Genomic DNA, 19,747 nt, shown 5'->3' on the forward strand with positions numbered 1-19,747 from the left:
CAGCCTTTTGTTAAGCTGTTGTGAATAGGGAGATGCATAGGGCGCAAACCAACATGGTGCTAGTGGCCTCATATTTATTTGGGGTTTGCATCCATTCATTGTGTCTATTGTTAATGGAGAAATTTGTGTGCTCTCTTGGACAAAAAACAAGGACACCAGCCAGGAATACCAGAGCAAAACTGTTGCGACAGGACTCCCACCTGCCACAAGGTGGAACAAAATGGAAGCCCAGAACAAAAGAAGACCCCAACTTTTATTAGTTACCCAAGCTACACCCCTAGAACTACATCACAACTACAGCGTGACTACATCATTGACACATCACAAAAAGGAGGGGTTGAGGGAGGAGTTATGGAGGTAACCTGAGTATCTTGTCACCTGGCTGGTTCCTCCTTTCCCCCTCCCCATGAGTCATTTCCAGAGGACAAAGGGGAGTTGGCAGTTTCCTGCCCCCAGAGGGAAGATCTCATCATTGTCCTTTGTTCCAGTCCGTGTTGAATCCACTCCCATATGCAAGTCCTTTGTGACCTTGATGGTCTTCTGGCTGGGACCATCAAGGTTGTCATGCCAACTGGGTAGGGCTCCTGAGTACGTGTTGGTACGCTTAAGGGATTATGGCCGTCCTGTATCAAACCGTCCCCCTTTGATAGTCCTTCATGGAGCAAAATAAAAGTGGACCGGTGTAAATCCGATGTATGGTTGATTTACTATGAATTTATAACAGAAACGTTGTGTATGTTGTGTGTGATTGTGTGTGTCGTGTTTGTACAAACTGAATGATTGCGGGGGGGGGGGGTTCCTGCAACACTATTAAACTTAGTGAAGCAGAAAAAATTGCAACCCGCATCACTGGCGTCAACAACAGATTTTGTATGATTATTGCACATCTTTTCAGATATGTGCCTTAATGACAACATACCAAAATCATAGCCAGACCCTGAGCTACATTTGTCATGGCTTAACTGGGGAAGTCTTCATCAGCTGTCAACCAATCTAGCAATTATGAACTGTCCTTGATGCATAAAGAGAGTGAAAAGCTGGTAGTTCTGTCATCCGAGTTGCAGCTTAGAGGTGTCTTTGTCCTAAGAAGTCTCTTGGCTGTGTTGAGGGAAGCGTGGTGCTGATTAGAAGGTCTCTGTTTAATTGGAATTGTGCGGCACAGAATAATCCCATGAAGAAATAGCTCTTAAGGACTCCCACAGTGCTCAGTTTGATGGCTGAGGGGTGGCTGTCTTTTTCGTAACTGCCACTTAGCGTTAAATCAACCCGTGCAATTAGTCATGATGTAAGAGTGAAAAATTAAGCAGGAAATCATATAGGTTTGTAAACAAATTGATGTATGCATTAAACAAAAATGCAGATAATTCTCACATTTTGTGACCTTGGAGAGCCTTGGTTTAATGTTTATGCCACCCTGGAGTTCAGGTGTTCAGGTATCCTATGAAATGATCCATACCTATTTTGACAATGTGATAGTATCAGCCAGTGAATATTTCCTGTTGAGACAGATGTTAATCTATTTAAGGCCTGTAGTTAAAGGATTTCAACCAGACTGAGGAATTCCACCCTCTTGAAATTTGGGGGAGCCCTATCTTCTGGATTCAACCAGATGTAGCCCTTCTTTATATACCTGTTGTCTTTGTCCATGGAGTTTTCGTGGCAGGGAAACTGGAGTGGCTTGCAGGTTCTTGCTCCAGGTGGACCACATTCAGTCAAAACTGTCCACTATGACCTGTTCATCTTGGGTGGCCCTGCATGGCATAGCTCATAGCTTCTCTGAGTTATTCAAGCCCCTTCGCCACAACAAGGCAGTGATCCATGAAGGAGTCCCATCATCTCCTGGCAAATAGAAGGGGAAGAAATGGAGGAAGTGAGAGATTTTACTTTCTTGGGCTCCATGATTACTGCAGATGGTGACATCAGTCACGAAATTAAAAGACGCCTGCTTCTTGGGAGAAAAGCAATGACAAACCTAGACAGCATCTTAAAAAGCAGAGACCTCACCTTGCCAACAAAGGTCCGTATAGTTAAAGCTGTGGTTTTCCCAGTAGTGATGTATGGAAGTGAGAGCTGGACCATAAAGAAGGCTGATCGCCAAAGAATTGATGCTTTTGAATTATGGTGCTGGAGGAGAATCTTGAGAGTCCCATGGACTGCAAGAAGATCAAACCTATCCATTCTGAAGGAAATCAGTCCTGAGTGCTCACTGGAAGGGCAGATCTTGAAGTTGAGGCTCCAATACTTTGGCCACCTCATGAGAAGAGAAGATTCCCTGGAAAAGACCCTGATGTTGTGAAAGATGGAGGGCACAAGGAGAAGGGGACGACAGAGGACGAGATGGTTGGAGAGTGTTTTCGAGGTTACCAGCATGAGTTTGAGCAAACTGCAGGAGGCAGTGGAAGACAGGCGTGCCTGGCGTGCTCTGGTCCATGGGGTCACGAAGAGATGGATATGACTAAACAACTAAACAACAAAGCCCTTCTTTTGTTAGTGCTCTTAAGAACAGCAAAGGCTAGCCAGAATCCTTTCTTAATCAAGGGTTTTAAACTACATTTTAAGCATTTTCTGAAGCTTTTGGGGAAATTCCCCCTCGCCTCTAATGTTATTAGACTATCGATGCCTCTTCTAACTACACCGGCATGCCTGCCCGCTATACAACCTTGAATTTTGTATTTTGATGGCTATCTATACAAAGACTTCCTCGTGTTATTGGTTCACTCTTGAGTCTGATTTCAAGAGATGCTTTTAAAACCCTCCCTTGGATTCTTCAAATGTAATAGGTTCTGGAAACACATTTTAGGTTTTCCATGTAGCCCTGTAATTTATTTTGCTTCTCCATTAGTCTGGAAAGCCTTCCATAGTACTACAGATGCAAATTTCAAACCGTGAGGCACAGCACATGCACCTACAATGAGTTCATATCCATAAAACCTGAGTTTTCTGAAATGAAGTCTTCATAAACCAGTAGATATTAGCGATGTTCATCAAACATGCAGGGCCACGTGGGAGAGAAAGATCATGCTTCAAACAAGATTACTCTGCAAGAGGTGTTAAGATCAACCCATTCATGGGGTTACTTTGGAATGGAAGGGACAAAAGCTAAACTGCAGCGTGACTTTTTGAGCATGTAAAACACACACAAAACCAACATGGGTATAACCGTGTTGCCTGGAGTGATTGTGAAATCACTTTTCCTTTTTAAAAAGGCAGGTTGGGTATCTGTCAGGTCTCTCTTAACACTGCAGTCACCAGTTGCTTCTGTATTCTTGAAGAGCCACCGATTTCTCCCGCAGCAACGACAAATTTTATTGTATGGCCACAGACCTGTTAAAAGCAAATTAAAACACCAAAATTGTACAATTTCTGCTAAACAGCAAGCTATGGTACTGATACAAACTTAAGGCAGCAAAAAAACCCCAGATAAATTATGTTCTCCAGTTCCTTCATCAGTGAACTGCCATGAGTGTGTGTATATTCAATAAATAATAAGTAACTGATAAATAAATAAATGGTGATGATGGTGGTCATGATGCTCTGTAATATAAGTCATTTGCTGTTTAAACAATTCACACATTTGCTTCCATATATCAGATATGTAGCATTCTACAACTTTTGAAAACATTTCCCTCACTCCATACCCCTTCCCAACTGACACTGTAGGCCAAAGAAATCTTTATGTATTGGACTCCAAGTCCCTTCAACATGTCTAGTGGTTTTGGATGTTATGTCTTGATTGACATTTGCAGGAGTCAAAGAAGATTGGTTCAGGCTGCCATCTTATCAGCTTTGATAAAAATAAGAGCAAGATAATATGTATGTATGTATGTATGTATGTATGTATGTATGTAACCTACTTAGAATGTAGCCTAGAATTCTAGATGAACTGTACTTCCCAATATGATTAATTACTTGACTCCTCCTTTGTTATTCCTCATGCTGCAGGCTTAAGCATTAACCATGGTCTATGCATAATTTATGCAACCAACTGTCCCGTCACATTGACAAAACAAACACATGCCATTATACTGAAGCCATTAAAATGTGTGCATGCATTTTGCATATAGTGTATTTACAAGTCAAAAGAATGATCAGACCCATTTTTATTGTTGTTGTTTTGCCAAGTTTAAGAAAGGTTGCATATTGTCTACAGTACTAACTTTGGTCATTTCTCTGTGCATGCTATTTTCATGAGCTATGCACGCTCTCATTATGTTTAGTTGTTATATTTTAACATGCATATTCTATATGCTTTAAGTATTGCAAGCTGCTTTGCGTAATAGGTAAAGGGACCCCTGACCGTTAGGTCCAGTCACGGATGACTCTGGGGTTGTGGCGCTCATCTCGCTTTACTGGCCGAGGGAGCCGGCGTACAGCTTCTGGGTCATGTGGCCAGCATGACTAAGCCGCTTCTGGCGAAACAGAGCAGTGCGCGGATACACCGTTTACCTTCCCGCTGGAGCGGTACCTATTTATCTACTTGCACTTTGAGGTGCTTTCAAACTGCTAGGTTGGCAGGAGCAGGGACCAAGCAATGGAAGCTCACCCAGTCACAGGGATTCCAACCGCCGACCTTCTGATCGGCAAGTCCTAGGCTCTGTGGTTTAGACCACAGCGCCACTACTTTGCACAATACATATGTATTAAAACGATGGGGTATAAAAATCTGTTCCTTCTTTCTAACTACACATAATTTAAACAGGCATTGTACTGGTTCACATTATCATGCCTCAATGTTGGTTCCCCTCCATTTGATTCAGGGCAGAGGTCCATGATCTCAAACTATGGTTTTGCTAGCTATAGTTGGTTCTTCCAGACATAAAAAAGACAAACCATGGTTTTGAGCAAGAGCTTCATAACTTTACTCTAGAATCCCCCGCCCCATTCTTCCCAGTGTGCATAGGAATTCATTCATCCCCCCCCCAATATAGTCTGCCCCCCCCCAAGGTCTGAGGGACAGTGGACCAGCCCTCTACTGAAAAAGTTTGCTGACCCCTAAGTAAGAGGCAGGGAATGGTGGGAAGGTAGATAAAACAGATGATGGAGCTATATACATTAAAACAGATTGATTGCGGCCATAAATTTGCTGCTTTATTTCCCATATATGGCTGTTAATTTCACAGCAAAGCATAGCAGTAATTTATTGCATTGATTTATTGCAATTTTTTGTGCTCTCAGGGAAGCAGCGAATTTTAATTCAAACCATCACACACTTTTTTTTTATAAAAAAAGAAAGAAGTCTTGCGACAGACGGGAGCACCAGGCAGAATGCAATAGCCAATCCCATGGTATTCCCATACGATGTGGATGAACTTTCTCTGACGCATAAGGTTTTCATCTTGAAGAAGTACTGGGTCTGATTATATTGTTTGACAATCGGCTGGTACTGCCAAACAGCCGGTTACAGTACAGGATTGCTTTTCTCCAGGTTCTGTCCCTTTGCCAGCAGTGCCCTCTTTCTCTCCCATCACAAAACCTTTGGAAACTGTAGATCGGAGTATTGGCGTTATTCTCTGTGTGGGGATGCCCTTGAACCTCCTTTCAGAAACTTCAGCTGCTCTGCTGTGCAGCCACCAGCGATGGAACAGTTTCAGCTGCTTAGGATATATAGAATTGACCCAAAGTGTCAGATGCAGCACAGTTAAAACTCTCTAATCTATGCAGCGTTGAAAGCATTGTCTTGGAACTATTATAGCAAAATAGGAACTATTATAGCAAAAATAAAATAAAAAATAATTCAGTCTTTATATTAAATCAATAGAATTATTTATTTATTTATGTATGTATTTATTTATTTATTTCCCAGCCTCTCTGGGCAGCTTCCAGCAAAATATTAAAATACAATAATTCATCAAATATTCATCAAATAGAAGGGTTTAAACATTTTCAAACTAAATAAATGCAAGTCCGTGGTGTCCTAGTCTGCACTATATTTTAACTAATTTAAACGGTATATTTTAACTAAATCAAACTGTACAGTAAGCCTGCATTTTAGGTGCATTTAAATTGCGTGCATTCAGCTTTATGTGTGTGGGAAATAAATATAAATAAATAAAAATCGGTCGGAAAGCAGGTGGGGTTCTGGGGGGGGAAACGGCTTTGGCAATCCCACCTGACACTGAATCCAACACGTTTTGACTAGGCACAATTTTGGCTTTAGACACAATACCTGGAATGCAACCCCCTTGCAAGTTGCAGGCTTACTGTAGTCAGAACAAACGGGTTCAGTGCTGGCAGAGGCTGCTGAAAAGTTTTCACCCTGCTCTTTGCTTGTTTCTGTTCTTGCTGCTGCTGCTGCTGTACCACCACAGCCTGGCTTGCTGGAATGTCCAGTCCCGGATTTGTGATTGTATTCTCTCACACAGACCATAATCAGTAACCAAGGTTTGTTCTTGGCCTACTGCTCATGGTTTCTTTGGGGTGGACAAACCATGGGTTCAGTCGTCGGCAGGAGCGAGGTGGCGGGTAGCAGAGCAAAACCTTTCCCGCAACATTGAACTAAACCATAGTTTGTTTGCTAACCTATGGTTTAATGTGGCATGAAAATTAATAGCAATAATGAGGATAGCAATAATGTGGATTACTCTAAACCCCCCCTTAAAAAACCATGAGATCTAATATTACCTAATTGAATCTTTGAAGCAAGTAGCGATTCTTTTCCTGCCACAATCATTTTAGAACATCTTTCCCATCTTTTGGACACAGTAAATAAATGTTCTTTTAATGTGCCCTTAGTCCTGAGAGATAAAAGGTTCATGGGTACTTTTATGCTCTGCAATAAGCATAGGTGATGTTGCACATACCATAAAATATTCAATTAAGCCTTCAGGCTGGTCAGTTTATGTGCCTCATAAATATGGGTGGGTTTTTTTAAAGTATTCTCCTGTGTGCCTTTTGAACTTTTAATTGGATTTCACTCTGCCCGAAGGAGTAGGTGGGGGGGGCACTTTTGAATCATGCATGGTCACTGGATCCTGCCAACCTAGCAGTTTGAAAGCATGCCAGTGCGAGTAGATAAATAGGTACTGCTGCGGCGGGAAGGTAAATGGCATTTCCATGCACTCTGGTTTCCATCACAGTGTCCCATTGCACCAGAAGTGGTTTAGTCATGCTGGCCACATGATCCGGAAAGCTGTCTGTAGACAAACGCCGGCTCCCTCGGCCTGGAAAGTGAGATGAGCGCCGCAACCTCATAGTTGCCTTTGACCATAGCTGTCAACCTTCCCTTTTTTGCAGGAAATTCCCTTATTCCAGCGCCGTTTACCACTGCTTCCTGCTGCTATCCCAGATTGTTAGATATCCCGTAGACTGTCCCCGGGACAGGTGAGGCTGCTGATCCCTTATTTTTGAGGCTGCTGATCCCTTATTTCTAAATCTGAAAGTTGACAGCTATGTCTTTGACTGGACTTAACTGCCCAGGGGTCCTTCACCTTTACCTTTACCTGGTCACTGGAACTGCAAGTAGCCTCAGTATCTGGAAGCAAAGGTTTGCAACTACACTTGATACGCCAGCTGCAAGCATTCCTGGAGAGCCTTGCCACAGTAGTTCAGACACTGGTGACTTCAGGATTGGGTGACTGGAGTGCACTATACAGAATCTTAGAATTGGAAGGGTCCACAAGGTTTGTCTAGTCCAACCCCTTGCAATGTGGGAATCCTTTTGCCCCAAATGGGGCTCAAACCCAGGACCCTGAGATTTTGTGCAGAATGCCAGTTTAGTGCAGAATGCTGCAGCATGGTTGCTGACGGAAAATGGGATTGGGGCAGGACCAAAGAGAGGGAATTAGGCTGCACCCTAAGCCTGTTTGACTTGGTCATGGAGCATGAGTTCAGCTGGTAAAAAGATTGGTGTACCTCAAGCACTATTTCAAAGGCTTGTTTTGCTTCTGTCAGGCTTAGGCCAGCTCAGCCAGCAACAACACTGCTCCTGAACGGAGTTTGAATCTGGTTTACTTTACTCCAGCTTAAGTTATGCCGCCTTGCTTTTACACCAGTTTCTTGTGTGTAGGGTTGTTGCTCAGAATAGAACCATTGCAATTGACAGACTTGACTATCTTAAATCCATTGATTTCACTGGGTTTACCCTAAGTGCAACTAATTTGAAACAATTTTTTCCCCCCTTCCAGTAGCACCTTAAAGACCAACTAAGTTAGTTCTTGGTATGAGCTTTCGTGTGCATGCACACTTCTTCAGATACCTGAAGAAGGTATCTGAAGAAGTGTGCATGCACACGAAAGCTCATACCAAGAACTAACTTAGTTGGTCTTTAAGGTGCTACTGGAAGGAAAAAATTTTTTTGTTTTGACTATGGCAGACCAACACGGCTACCTATCTGTAACTGCAACTAATTTGGATATAGTTAAAACAACACACAGCTCTATTCATTAATGCTTGTATATATATTGTTCTAGGAACAACTATATGCAAGGATGAGGGGCAACCTTTTTTAGCTATGGGCCTGCTTTAAGAAAATGCTCTCCTCAAGGGCTGTGATCGTTTGTGCGTGTAGCCATTTTGTTCATTTATTCATTCATTTTATTTGAAAGTTGCTTTATCTTGCCCAAGGCAACCCAAAGTTCATGTGTGTTGTCCATTGGTGGGGAACTGCTAGGTGACCAGAGCCTTTGGATTTTGCCAGCTGACTCTCCTTGACTCTATCTCCTGTGGGTGGCACTATGGTCTAAGCCACTGAGCCTCTTGGGCTTGCCAACTGGAAGGTCGGCGGTTCAAATCCCTGCGATGGGGTGAGTGCCTGTTGCTCTGTCTCAGCTCCTGCCAACCTAGCAGTTCAAAATCACACCAGTGCAAAGTAGATAAATAGGTACCACTGCGACGGGAAGGTAAATGGCGGTACTGTGTCCCGTTGCGCCAGAAGCGGTTTAATCATGCTGGCCACATGACCCGGAAAGCTGTCTGTGTACAAATGCCGGCTCCCTTGTCCTGGAAAGCGAGACCAGCGCCGCACCCCATAGTTGAATCCAACTGGACTTAACCGTCCAGGGGCCCCATTACCTTCCCTTTTTACCTTCTACCTCCTGTGCAGCAATTAGGCTCAGGAATACACACACACCCTCGGTAAGCCTAATTAATGCAGGGAAAATGATTAGAGATTCCCTTCCCTACTCGCAACCTCCTCCCTGAAAACCGCTCCACCTGAATCAATGAGGCTTAGAAAGATTTATGGTGTTATTATTTTAACACGGACATGGCCATGACCCGGTTTTGTATTTTGACGTATGCTTTGTTTCATTATATTGCTTGCTCTGATATTTTGCCTTAATTGACTTGTTTTTCTTTTTGCTGTCAGCAGCTTTGGGCTTCTCTTAGAAAAAAAAGGAATGGTACAAAAGGAGCAAAGCCACTTCCGCCTTCATGCCCAGGGGCTGGGAGACCAGCCCTTGCACGATTGGAGGATTCCCAGCTGCATCATCCCCGGGCCAGCCAATCGGCTTGCTCCGGGGGTGTGGCCTGCCCCTTTAAAGGCAGGACATGGCTGGGGATCTCCCTCTTTGCCCACCCGTCAGCTGCTCGGAAAAAGGGGAGGTAGCGCCATCACTTGCCCCACATTTTGAAGCGTAGTCCGTTAAAGGATTCCAGGGGGCGTGGCCCTGTCTGAAGCCTAGGGAGGTTAGGGCCTATCGGTGACCCTGGGGGATTTCCTAGTTGATGTGCATCAGCAGGACTGGTGGTTAGCCCTTCCCGGACTTCAAGCAGACGGGCTGAAGTCAGATATAGTTGGTTAGGTCCAGATTCCAATGCCTAAGCCAATACCGCTCATCACCTGTAACCAATAAAGTTGTGGCCTTTTTTAGCCCATTAACTTTAATAATTGTGTCATTATTTCTACCTGGAATGAAATGAAATGTGGTGCCCTGGTCCAGGAAGCAAATCTGTGTGTGGATGCAGATGCACACATGGGTGTGGCCATCTGCTTTGTGGTGCACACCGGGACTTCCGGGGTTCTGGCAGGATCCATCCGTTGGTTTCTATGGCGGTTGGACATCCCCAGGAGGGATGGGCAAATCTGTCCATTTCAGTATCACATTTTCCCAGTTTCAAGTTCTCTACGTTTCCACCTGATCTCTTTGTGATCCTTTCTTTCTTAAAAAAATGTCTACCGGTATTTTAGTGATTTATCCCATTATACACCTTTGCATACATGTTTGCTGAATGCACACATTTTTCCAAAGCAGTTATCCTTAATACAGTGCATTTATGCTTTACCCTAGTATGTGTGCCTTTGTACACATTACTTGGCTCAACTCCTGCCTGAAACCCTGGACAGCTGCTGCCAATCATAGCTGACATTACAAAAGTCGAAGGGCCAATGGTCTGGCTAAGGCAGCTTACTGTGTTCCTAGGATAATGACTGTTGCTTGCCTGGATTGAGAATGTGAAGGGGTGTTCGCAGGAAGCTTTGAGGTTTCCGTAGCTGGCATATACCCTCTTCTAGAGCCACATCAGTTGCTCACCATTGTTAATTTTTACATGTGGCCCCACTCATTGCTAGCATGCGGCCCCTGGAAGTTTGCTTGTGAAGCCACTTGGCCCTCTGTAGGAAGAGGGTTCCCTACCCCTGCTGCGTGCCATTTTGGGGTAGGACATAAATGCAACAAACCAATAAATAGACTTTACTAGCCATACTTTATAGGTCTTCTAAAAAATCTAAAATTGCCCAATGATCTCTTCCTTTCTTGGAAAGTAATTCATTTTTTTTTAACAACAACAACAACACTGATTCACTAATTGATGTACAAGGCATGCCTGCTCTCCTTTTCAAAGGAAATTCTTCCTCCACTTGGCCTGAAGGAAAGCTCTTCTTCATCTGTGCTGCTGCAGTGGTTTTAAAAGTGGGTCAGGTCAGGAAGGAGTTTCCACAGTCAGTCAGAAAGCCAGTCTGAGGGCTGAAAGAGTGCTAAACAAACGCAGATACTGCAGGGTTGTTGAACTGCTCTCATCATCCCTGACCATTAGCCATGCTTGCTGGGGGTTGGTGCGAGTTCAGATCCAACAACATTGGTTGTTCCCATAGTTGGTGCAGCTCATTTGATCAACAAGAAGAAATTGAGCCTCCTAAGTCTCATCTTCCTAGTCCTGTTGAATACTCTGCCAATAGAGGTTTAGGAGGCATCTTCTGTTTCAACTTTTTTAACACCTTTCACTATTCTGTCAGGAAAGAAGACTCCACCTAAACATTAGGAAGAACTTCCTGACAGTAAGAGCTGTTTGACAGTGGAATTTGCTGCCAAGGAGTGTGGTGGAGTCTCCTTCTTTGGAGGTCTTTAAGCAGAGGCTTGTCAACCATATGTCAGGAGTGCTCTGATGGTGTTTCCTGCTTGGCAGGGGGTTGGACTCGATGGCCCTTGTGGTCTCTTCCAACTCTATGATTCTATGAGGTGATTAAGAATACATATTTCCAAAACAGTGATCTGATTTTGGATGTTAACTTTTTCTAATGGCGTGTGTGTGTGTATCATCTCCGGGTATAGGGTGGTGTATAAATTGAATAAATTAATTATTAATTATTATTATTATTATTATTATTAAGCACAGTGCTTGTAAACCGCTCTGATTTTTTTTAGTACGGAAATAGTGGTAAATAATTATATTTTATAAATAGATCACCTGGAGATCCACAGGTTCCCCAACCCCTGATCCTGCGACTGACATTGAAGTTGGCACATTTCTAGCCATTATAAACGTAATGTTTGCACGTACTTTATAAAGATGCTAATGGTGTGTGAAATAGTTAAGAGGGAGCTCTGTGGCTGATACTGTGCAACCCAATTTATTAAATGTCAGTTCGGTCTCAATTATTTTCTAAAACTTTCCCAGTGCTCCTTGAGGTTATATTGCACATGCATTAAAAAACCCCAACACACACACATACACAAAAAACCCCAAACTCTCTTGCTTATAGAATTCCGGTTGACTTTGTGCATGGAAACTTTCCTGCTACTTTCAGCTGCCACTTGGAGATTGCAAGGAGAAGGCCTTCCTTGATGTGGGTTCAGAGGCCCACATCCAGGCCTCCGAAGGTGGACGTCTTTCAGCTCCAGGCTCAGAGTCTGAAAGTGACAGAAGGGTTGTGCCATGTTTGAAGGGAAGCATCCCAAGCTGGCTGTTGAGCCGAGATAATGCAGCTTTCCTTGGCAGCTCTGGGGGCTTTTGGCTGATGTCTCCAGTCGCCTTGCTGCATGATTTATCTCCGCAGAACTGATTCCTCCCCCTTCAAAGCCCTCGTTCCCTCAAATACTGCATGTGTAGTATGTGCTTCAGTGATAAATATATAGAAGGCGCGTGCTCCATATCTTGTGGTATATGCAGTTTTATTCCTCCCCTTCTTCTCTGCTCCCTCTCTATCTAGTTTCCCCCATGCCTTGGCTCTTAATTTGCTTGTTCCCTCTGGCTCAGCTGGCAGTCGGAGACCTGGCTTACTTTCCTCTCCCTCCCTGCCCCTTTCATCTCCGCTACGTTGGCCTATTTCTTGACAACCGGGAAGGAGGGCAGCAGGAATAGATTGTAGTAAGTGCCCTGATTGCATGGTTCTAATGTGCCTTCTCCGCCAGCAATGGAATTAGGTGAGCAGAAAACCCAGAAGTGTTGTGGCAGCTGTACCGTAAATGGATCCCACTCTGGTGAGAAGAGACTGCTGGATCAGCGCAATGGCTGCATCCTGTTGTCCTGCATCCTGTTGTCACGGTCCGGTCTACGGGTGATTGAAGTCCTCGCTGAGGACGTCGGGACCGGGGGCAAGATGGCGGGGTGGTAGCAAGAACAAGACAGAAGTCAGGGGTCCAAGGTTCAGGAAGCACGGAGTCACGATGTCAAGGATCCAAGGGTCGAGAAGCAAGTAGTCATAAAGTCAAGGGTCTGAGGATCAAGAAGCAGGGAGTCAGGAAGCTGAGGTCTGAGGATCAGGAAGCCAGAAGCCAAACACAGCAAGGCAGGAAATGTGTTGCTGTGCCAAAGAGCCAAAGGGAAATACTGACCTTATATCCCTTCCCGGTTCTTGCCACCAGGTGCTGCAGTGAGTTACCAAGCGGCCTCATCTTGCCTCTCCAGAACACTTAGAAAGGCCCCAGTCCTGCAAAGCCCTACTGGTCACGGGGCCTGGCTCCTGCAGGCACTCCTGACACCTGTTCTCATATTGGCTAACCAGATGCCCATTGGAAGCTTTACATGCAAGAGTCCTCTGCCCTCCTTCAGTTCTAAGATGCTGCCATTCAGATGCATAATGCCTCTGACAGTGGATGTAAAACATAGACGCTGTGGCTAGGAGCCAAGTAAGGGCTCCACATTCAATACCTGATTTTATTTAGAAATCACAGAAACAATAGCAGTTGCTTTATACCAAGTCAGGCCAGATCCCCATCTAGCTCAATATTGCCTACTTCAGCTCTTCCCAGGTTTGATCTTCTTGCAGTCCATGGGACTCTCAAGAGTCTCCTCCAGCACCATAATCCAAAGCATCAATTCTTTGGCAATCGGCCTTCTTTATGGTCCAGCTCTCACTTCCATACATCACTACTGGGAAAAACATAGCTTTAACTATACAGGCCTTTGTTGGCCTTATGTCTCTGCTTTTTAAGATGCTGTCTAGGTTTGTCATTGCTTTTCTCCCAAGAAGCAGGTGTCTTTTAATTTCGTGACTGCTGTCACCATCTGCAGTGATAATGGAGCCCAAGAAAGTAAAATCTTTCACTGCCTCCATTTCCTCCCCTTCTATTTGCCAGGAGCTGATGGGACCAGTGGCCACGATCTTAGTTTTTTTGATGTTGAGCTTCAGACCATATTTTGCACTTTCCTCTTTCACCCTCATTAAAAGGTTATTTAATTCCTCCTCACTTTCTGCCATCAAGGTGCTAGCGGGAGGTATTAAGAGTTGTAGTCTGTAGGGCGGCAGTTGAGGAAATCTGGTCTGCTCCGACCGGCAGAAGCTCTTGGGCTTTATCCACACTTAGGTTCCCTCTGCTTTTTCCAGGCATGGTCTGCGACTTAAAGCTCCGTATCCAAGCTCCATTTCTTTTGCCCCAGAGCGTTTCCTGCGAAAATCTGCTCCTTAAAGCTCATTTGGAACAAACCTCAATCCGGGGAAAACCCAGACTGATGTTTTTTATACCTGTTTTGTAGCTTCCCTCAAGGAATTATGGGAACGGTACTTGGGTGAGACTCTCTTAACAGGCCTCTGGTCTTCTTCACAGAACTAAATTGCCCAGTTTCCAGCTTGATTGCTGCAACCTTCCAACAGCTTGACCTCACCCCCCAAAAAGTGTGTTCCTCCATTGACTCCCAAGACAGAGGGATGTCAATCAACAGTTTAGATACTCAAGGAGTGTTGTGGGAAAATCGAGAGCTGCAAAGATTGGGGGGGTGAACAAGAGAGAGAGAGAGAGAGAGAGAGAGAGAGAGAGAGAGAGAGAGAGAAACACCCCATTTTTGTTCTTGCTAAGGCCATGCACACACATTTCAAACCCTTGTCAGGTATATAGTGTTTGAACTTTTCATGTTTATGAAATACTTGCAATAAACAAACTGAGCAAAATATACACCAGGCTTAATTTTGTTTCCAGAGGAGGAACACCCCCTCTATTTTATATATAATACTTTGCATGACTTCTACCCTGAGACGTTAACTTGACTCCTTACAATATTTAAAATTTTAATCGTTATTCAAGCATGCATAACCACAGAAGTTTACAGCATGGGGTAAACAGATGGATTAGCAATTGTGCATGTAATTAGAAATAACCCTTCAAATTAAAAAACCTGCGTTTAGATATTCAATTTCCTTTATGTGGAAAAAAGGTTGGTTTTCTTTAAAAAAAATATTGATGGGAACCGGTAATGCACATTAATAAAATGAGTAAGAATTTTCCCTCCTCTGAAAGTCTGTCACTCAGTGCACTCTTGACATATAATATTCGCATTAAGCAAATTGCAGATGGAAAGAGTGTGTGAGGTGTTTTAATGATACACCGGGAAAGTGAAACCAGTGGAGCGAAATTGGGTTTTGGTTTAGATCTTGTGTTGACTTCTGTCACGTTGCGCTCATGTAAGATTTCACTCATCATGAGAGGAAAGAAGTGGTTCAATCACATTTTCTTCTTACCTAACAGTTCACCTCCTGATCCTTTCCTCTTGTGTTTTTTCTGTATCATATTCCCTGTTTAGGGAAGCTTTTAATGTTTAATAGTCTATTGTATTTTAATATTTTGTTGGAAGCCGCCCAGAGTGGCTGGGGAAACCCAGCCAGATGGGCGGGGCGGAACTAACTAACTAACTAATTAACTAAATAAATAAATAAATAAATTTATTTCTCCCACTGCTTTTTAAGGATGTCTGATCTATGTCAAAGTTTATGTGTTCATTCATAAGCCTCTTACATCCCATTTCTGCATTAATCTGTGATTTTTTTAAAAAATACAAAAATATATATTTAAAAAGTAGTTAAATATGTTTGTGTGTTTGTGGAGGAGGAGTATTAAATAATACTTTATCTCAACATATTGCATTTTAAAAAATTTTTAAATCCTAGAATACATCCATTGGCACATTTTGTTAGTTCTTTCAAGCCAAGAAGTATATCACACTATTTGAAAAAAGCGTGAAATCTGAAGGATAATTACAGCCTGATCCACAAATTAGTCCGGAAGGTGTGAATTGGGCCAGTCCGTATTAGAATAGGCAGAAATCACGCTCTTCAAATAACTCTAACTGCTTGTTCAAAAACAAAGACGTATTGTTTAATTTGCAATTCCTAAAACAACATCTAATCCCAAATAATTTTTTTTTAAATTTCTCTTAGCTGTGGGTGGACATTTAAATTCATTGGTTTCAATGGGTCTGGGTAGATCTCAATGTTTCACCCTGTGTTTTTTTGCAACTTGTTAAATTACAGCCTGTGGCGCTGTGGGTTAAACCACAGAGCCTAGGACTTGCCAATCAGAAGGTCAGCGGTTCAAATCCCCGCAACGGGGTGAGCTCCTGTTGCTCGGTCCCAGCTCCTGCCAACCTAGCAGTTCAAAAGCACGTCAAAATGCTTCCCACTCCGGCGGGAAGGTAAACTGTGTTTCCATGCGCTGCTCTGGTTCGCCAGAAGTGGCTTAGTCATGCTGGCCACATGACCCGGAAGCTGTACGCCGGCTCCCTCGGCCAGTAAAGCGAGATGAGCACCACAACCCCAGAGTCGGTCACAACTGGACCTAATGATCAGGGGTCCCTTTACCTTTTTAAATTACTTATCACAAGAATGCTTTCGGACTTCACTTTGACTAAAGCACGACACACAATGCTCCCTATGGTTCTGTAGTCCAAAATTTATTATTTTATTTAGAAGCTTTTCAAACCATCCTTTGTCCAATGACCTCAATCTCATTTACAATTTTTAAGCAAATGAGGTTTAAAATATCAGTTATGCTTTGAAAGGGTCTGAAAACAGTACAGGAGAGAGAGAAAGAGAGAGAGATGTTGATAACATGGGACAGATGTTTCAAGCACTTTAAGAATTCACAAAAGGCCTGAGAGAGCAAAAATAGTGATTATTTTCATATCGGCATCTAAAATCCAGTTAAGAGCAAAGTTATATCAATGATCACTTAATTCAAATTGGTTCGTGATTGGTGTATCGGATATTGGTTGGTTCAATGGTAAGTAATCAGCCAGTGGATAAAACGATTTACCGTAGTTTTTGCTCTATAAGACTTAATTTTTCCCTGCTAAAAAGTAAGGGGAAATGTGTGTGCGTCTTATGGAGCGAATGCAGGCTGCGCAGCTATCACAGAAGCCAGAACAGCAAGAGGGATCGCTGCTTTCGCTGTGCAGCGATCCCTCTTGCTGTTCTGGCTTCTGAGATTCAGAATATTTTTTTTCTTGTTTTCCTCCTCCAAAAACTAGGTGCATCTTGTGGTCTGGTGCGTCTTATAGAGCGAAAAATACAAAATGCGGTATTTACTTTTATGATATAACTTTTGCCAGATTTGAAACTCTTTCACATCATATCTAGGGAAGTTCATATGTTAGTAGTGTTAACCCTGTCTAGATTTCAACATATTTGATTGATCTTTTAATTTGGATGCTATGTCACTAATCTCCCCTTGTAATTGGAATGGGAGTGAGGGCACATTTGTCCAAATTTCCTCTTTCAGGAAACTCATTACCAGTTTTCCCATAAGATGAATAGTTCCTTTCTCTTCGTTCTTCTGGAATTCCTTCATGCTGTGCCATCATAGGGCACTCTAGAAGGTCTCCCAACTTTCAAGAGCTGCTTGTTAGGAAATACAAGGGGGATAGACACCTCTTCTAAAAATAAAAATGGGGGTGGGGGTGTATTTTTAATTTTTAATGTATTTTTAATCTCTTGTTGGAAGCTGCCCAGAGTGGCTGGGGAAACCCAGCCAGATGGGCGGGGTATACAGTAAGTAATAAATTATCATCATCATCATCATTATTATTATTACAGTGCCCTCCTGCGTTAATGCCATGCCATCCTACAGCACTGTGCAGCAGGTAATAATGTCACTTTTGGAATTGTCTCTTACATTCCTCACATTTGCAACCTCTACATTGGACTGGAGACATTTGTGTATCCACTGAAAGGTTGGAATGTGTGTTTTTATTTCCCTCTGCATCTAGGTGCACGTGAAATCGCTCTGAGGCATTTTGGTTGTTTAGCTGAAGCTCTTTCGACTCCCCCACCCCTTTCCAAATTCCTATAAAACTTGCTTGAGGTTTTGTTTTAGGCGAAATCCAGTTGATGGCCAACAGATGTACAGAGTTACACCCTCCCCGGCAAAGGGATTTTGGTAGCCTCCTCAGGATTCCTCAGATGTTTTACCTGAACAGGGGCATGCACACACCGTCTCAATTTGTTATGCATTCGTTATACATTTTGCACACCTGCCTCCAGTCCTCGTTTCAAAGCATCTGAAGGCACCTTGGCCATAGAAATGAATCTCTCTGGTGTAAATATATTATTATTATTATAAAAGAATGTGCTTGGTAGCAAGTACCTGAAGTCATAATATATTTGACGACAGCTCCGTGCGAGAAAAGTCTTCATTGGAGTTTTTCAAGCAGAAGTTGGATGGCCATCTGTCATGGTTGCTTTATTTGAGGTTCCTGTATTATAGGGGGTTGACTAGATGGCACTCGGGGTCCCTTTCAACTCTACTATTCTATGAGATTATGATTCTGTGATATCCACTGGCATTGGTTCAGGAGGAGGTGCAGATCTAGGGTAGAGGACTGGGGAGTGAGGATGATGTCTCCTCCATCACAGCTCCTGTTTGACGATTCTGCCTTCTTGAAGGTCTCGGACAACGTCCCAGCACAACTTTCCCCCAGATGGTGAGGGAGCCCAAATCAAGAGCTCTGAAGCAGAACTTAGTGCAGGGATTGGTGAAGTTTTTTGAGGCCAGTCCGGTCCGGTCCACTCCCCGGCAGACCTCTCAGTGTGCTGGAGTGTGCGCGCCCGTGTGTGCACTCAAGCTAATTCCGGCGTTGTTCCGATCTGGAAGTCGGTCTCCATGGTGAGAGAAGAAATGGCGCTGCGAAAGGAAAAAAGCACAGAATCCCCACGCTGATCCACAGAACAGTCGTGGGCCAGTTACAGGAAGCTCATGGGCCAGAACCAGCCCATGGGCCTTAGGTTGCCGACCTGTGACTGAGTGGATGGTAACTAATGGTAACAGTCACCACACAGGACTGTGGTGTAAATGTTTCTATTATTTAGTCTGGGGTAGGCAACCTAAGGCCCGGGGGCCAGATGCGGCCCAATCGCCTTCTCAATCCGGCCCGCAGGTGGTCCGGGAATCAGCATGTTTTTCATGAGTAGAATGTGTCCTTTTATTTAAAATGCATCTCTGGGTTATTTGTGGGGCACAGGAATTCATTCATCCCCCCCAAAAAAAAGAAATATAGTCCGGCCCACCACATGGTCTGAAGGACAGTGGATCGGCCCACAGCTGAAAAAGGTTGCTATCCCCGATCTAGTCTGTCTTGTGTGGCTTAGCTCACCTATTTGAGTCATTGGGCACCATTTGTTTCTCAACCACCTTCATGTGAAGTAAAGTACCAAAGACTGAACAGTCGCAGAAACTTTGCATTGCCGTGTCTAATTATAGCTGCACCGAAAACACAAACAACCAGACCTGATTTTTAGCAGGCTAATTAGAGCTGTCAAGCAATTGATCCATTAAAACTTCATTAGTCATGTGTATTTTAATCAGCTAAATAATTAAGATTATTTGCATTTTTTTAAAAAAAGTTGTGTTTTACCAAAACCTCCATACGAGTAGATGTTATTAAAATTCTGTGGCTGCTTCCTAAATAGAACATTTGGGTTTAGGAAGGTCTTCTGACCCTCTAAATTCACCTCAGATTTTGGGTAGGAAATCTCATTTAAAATCCCCGTCAAGCAGGGGGTCGCTTGCATGTACAGTAGTCAAATTACGGTGGGCAAACTGGGCTTTCAATTGATGGCTGAAAAAAAAGAGTGTGAATACACAGGTGTGCTGAATATTATTATAGTAAACAATAATGGTTTTATCATCGAGGGTAAGTATATTAACAAAGTTAGCATTGGGTTATATGTGGCTCTCCAGGAATTAGTGATGAGAAAGGGTGTGGTCCTTAACAGATGGGTTTGTCATTCGTTATTTGGTTCCCCATACAGGTGAAACTCGAAAAATTAGAATATCGTGGAAAAGTTCATTTATTTCAGTAATTCAACTTAAAAGGTGAAACTAAA

General features: G+C 43.4%; 1 protein-coding gene across 9 annotated transcripts in view; it reads left to right on the forward strand.

Moving 5' to 3' along the window:
* The window catches only part of FAT3 (FAT atypical cadherin 3), a 450,775-nt gene that overhangs the window by 215,230 nt on the left and 215,798 nt on the right, over positions 1 to 19,747 (forward strand). Inside the window, exon 4 of one of the 9 annotated variants that reach the window (XM_053385579.1) lies at positions 896 to 1,863. The exons of the other annotated variants lie outside the window; for them this stretch is intronic. Coding sequence (XP_053241554.1) covers positions 896 to 930 — 35 coding nt within the window. The 3' untranslated portion in view covers positions 931 to 1,863. Of the gene's footprint in view, positions 1 to 895; positions 1,864 to 19,747 lie in introns of those variants that run through there. 9 annotated transcript variants of the gene reach the window in all.

The sequence above is a fragment of the Podarcis raffonei genome, chromosome 4 (assembly GCF_027172205.1).
Source record: "Podarcis raffonei isolate rPodRaf1 chromosome 4, rPodRaf1.pri, whole genome shotgun sequence".
NCBI classification, from domain to species: domain Eukaryota; kingdom Metazoa; phylum Chordata; class Lepidosauria; order Squamata; family Lacertidae; genus Podarcis; species Podarcis raffonei.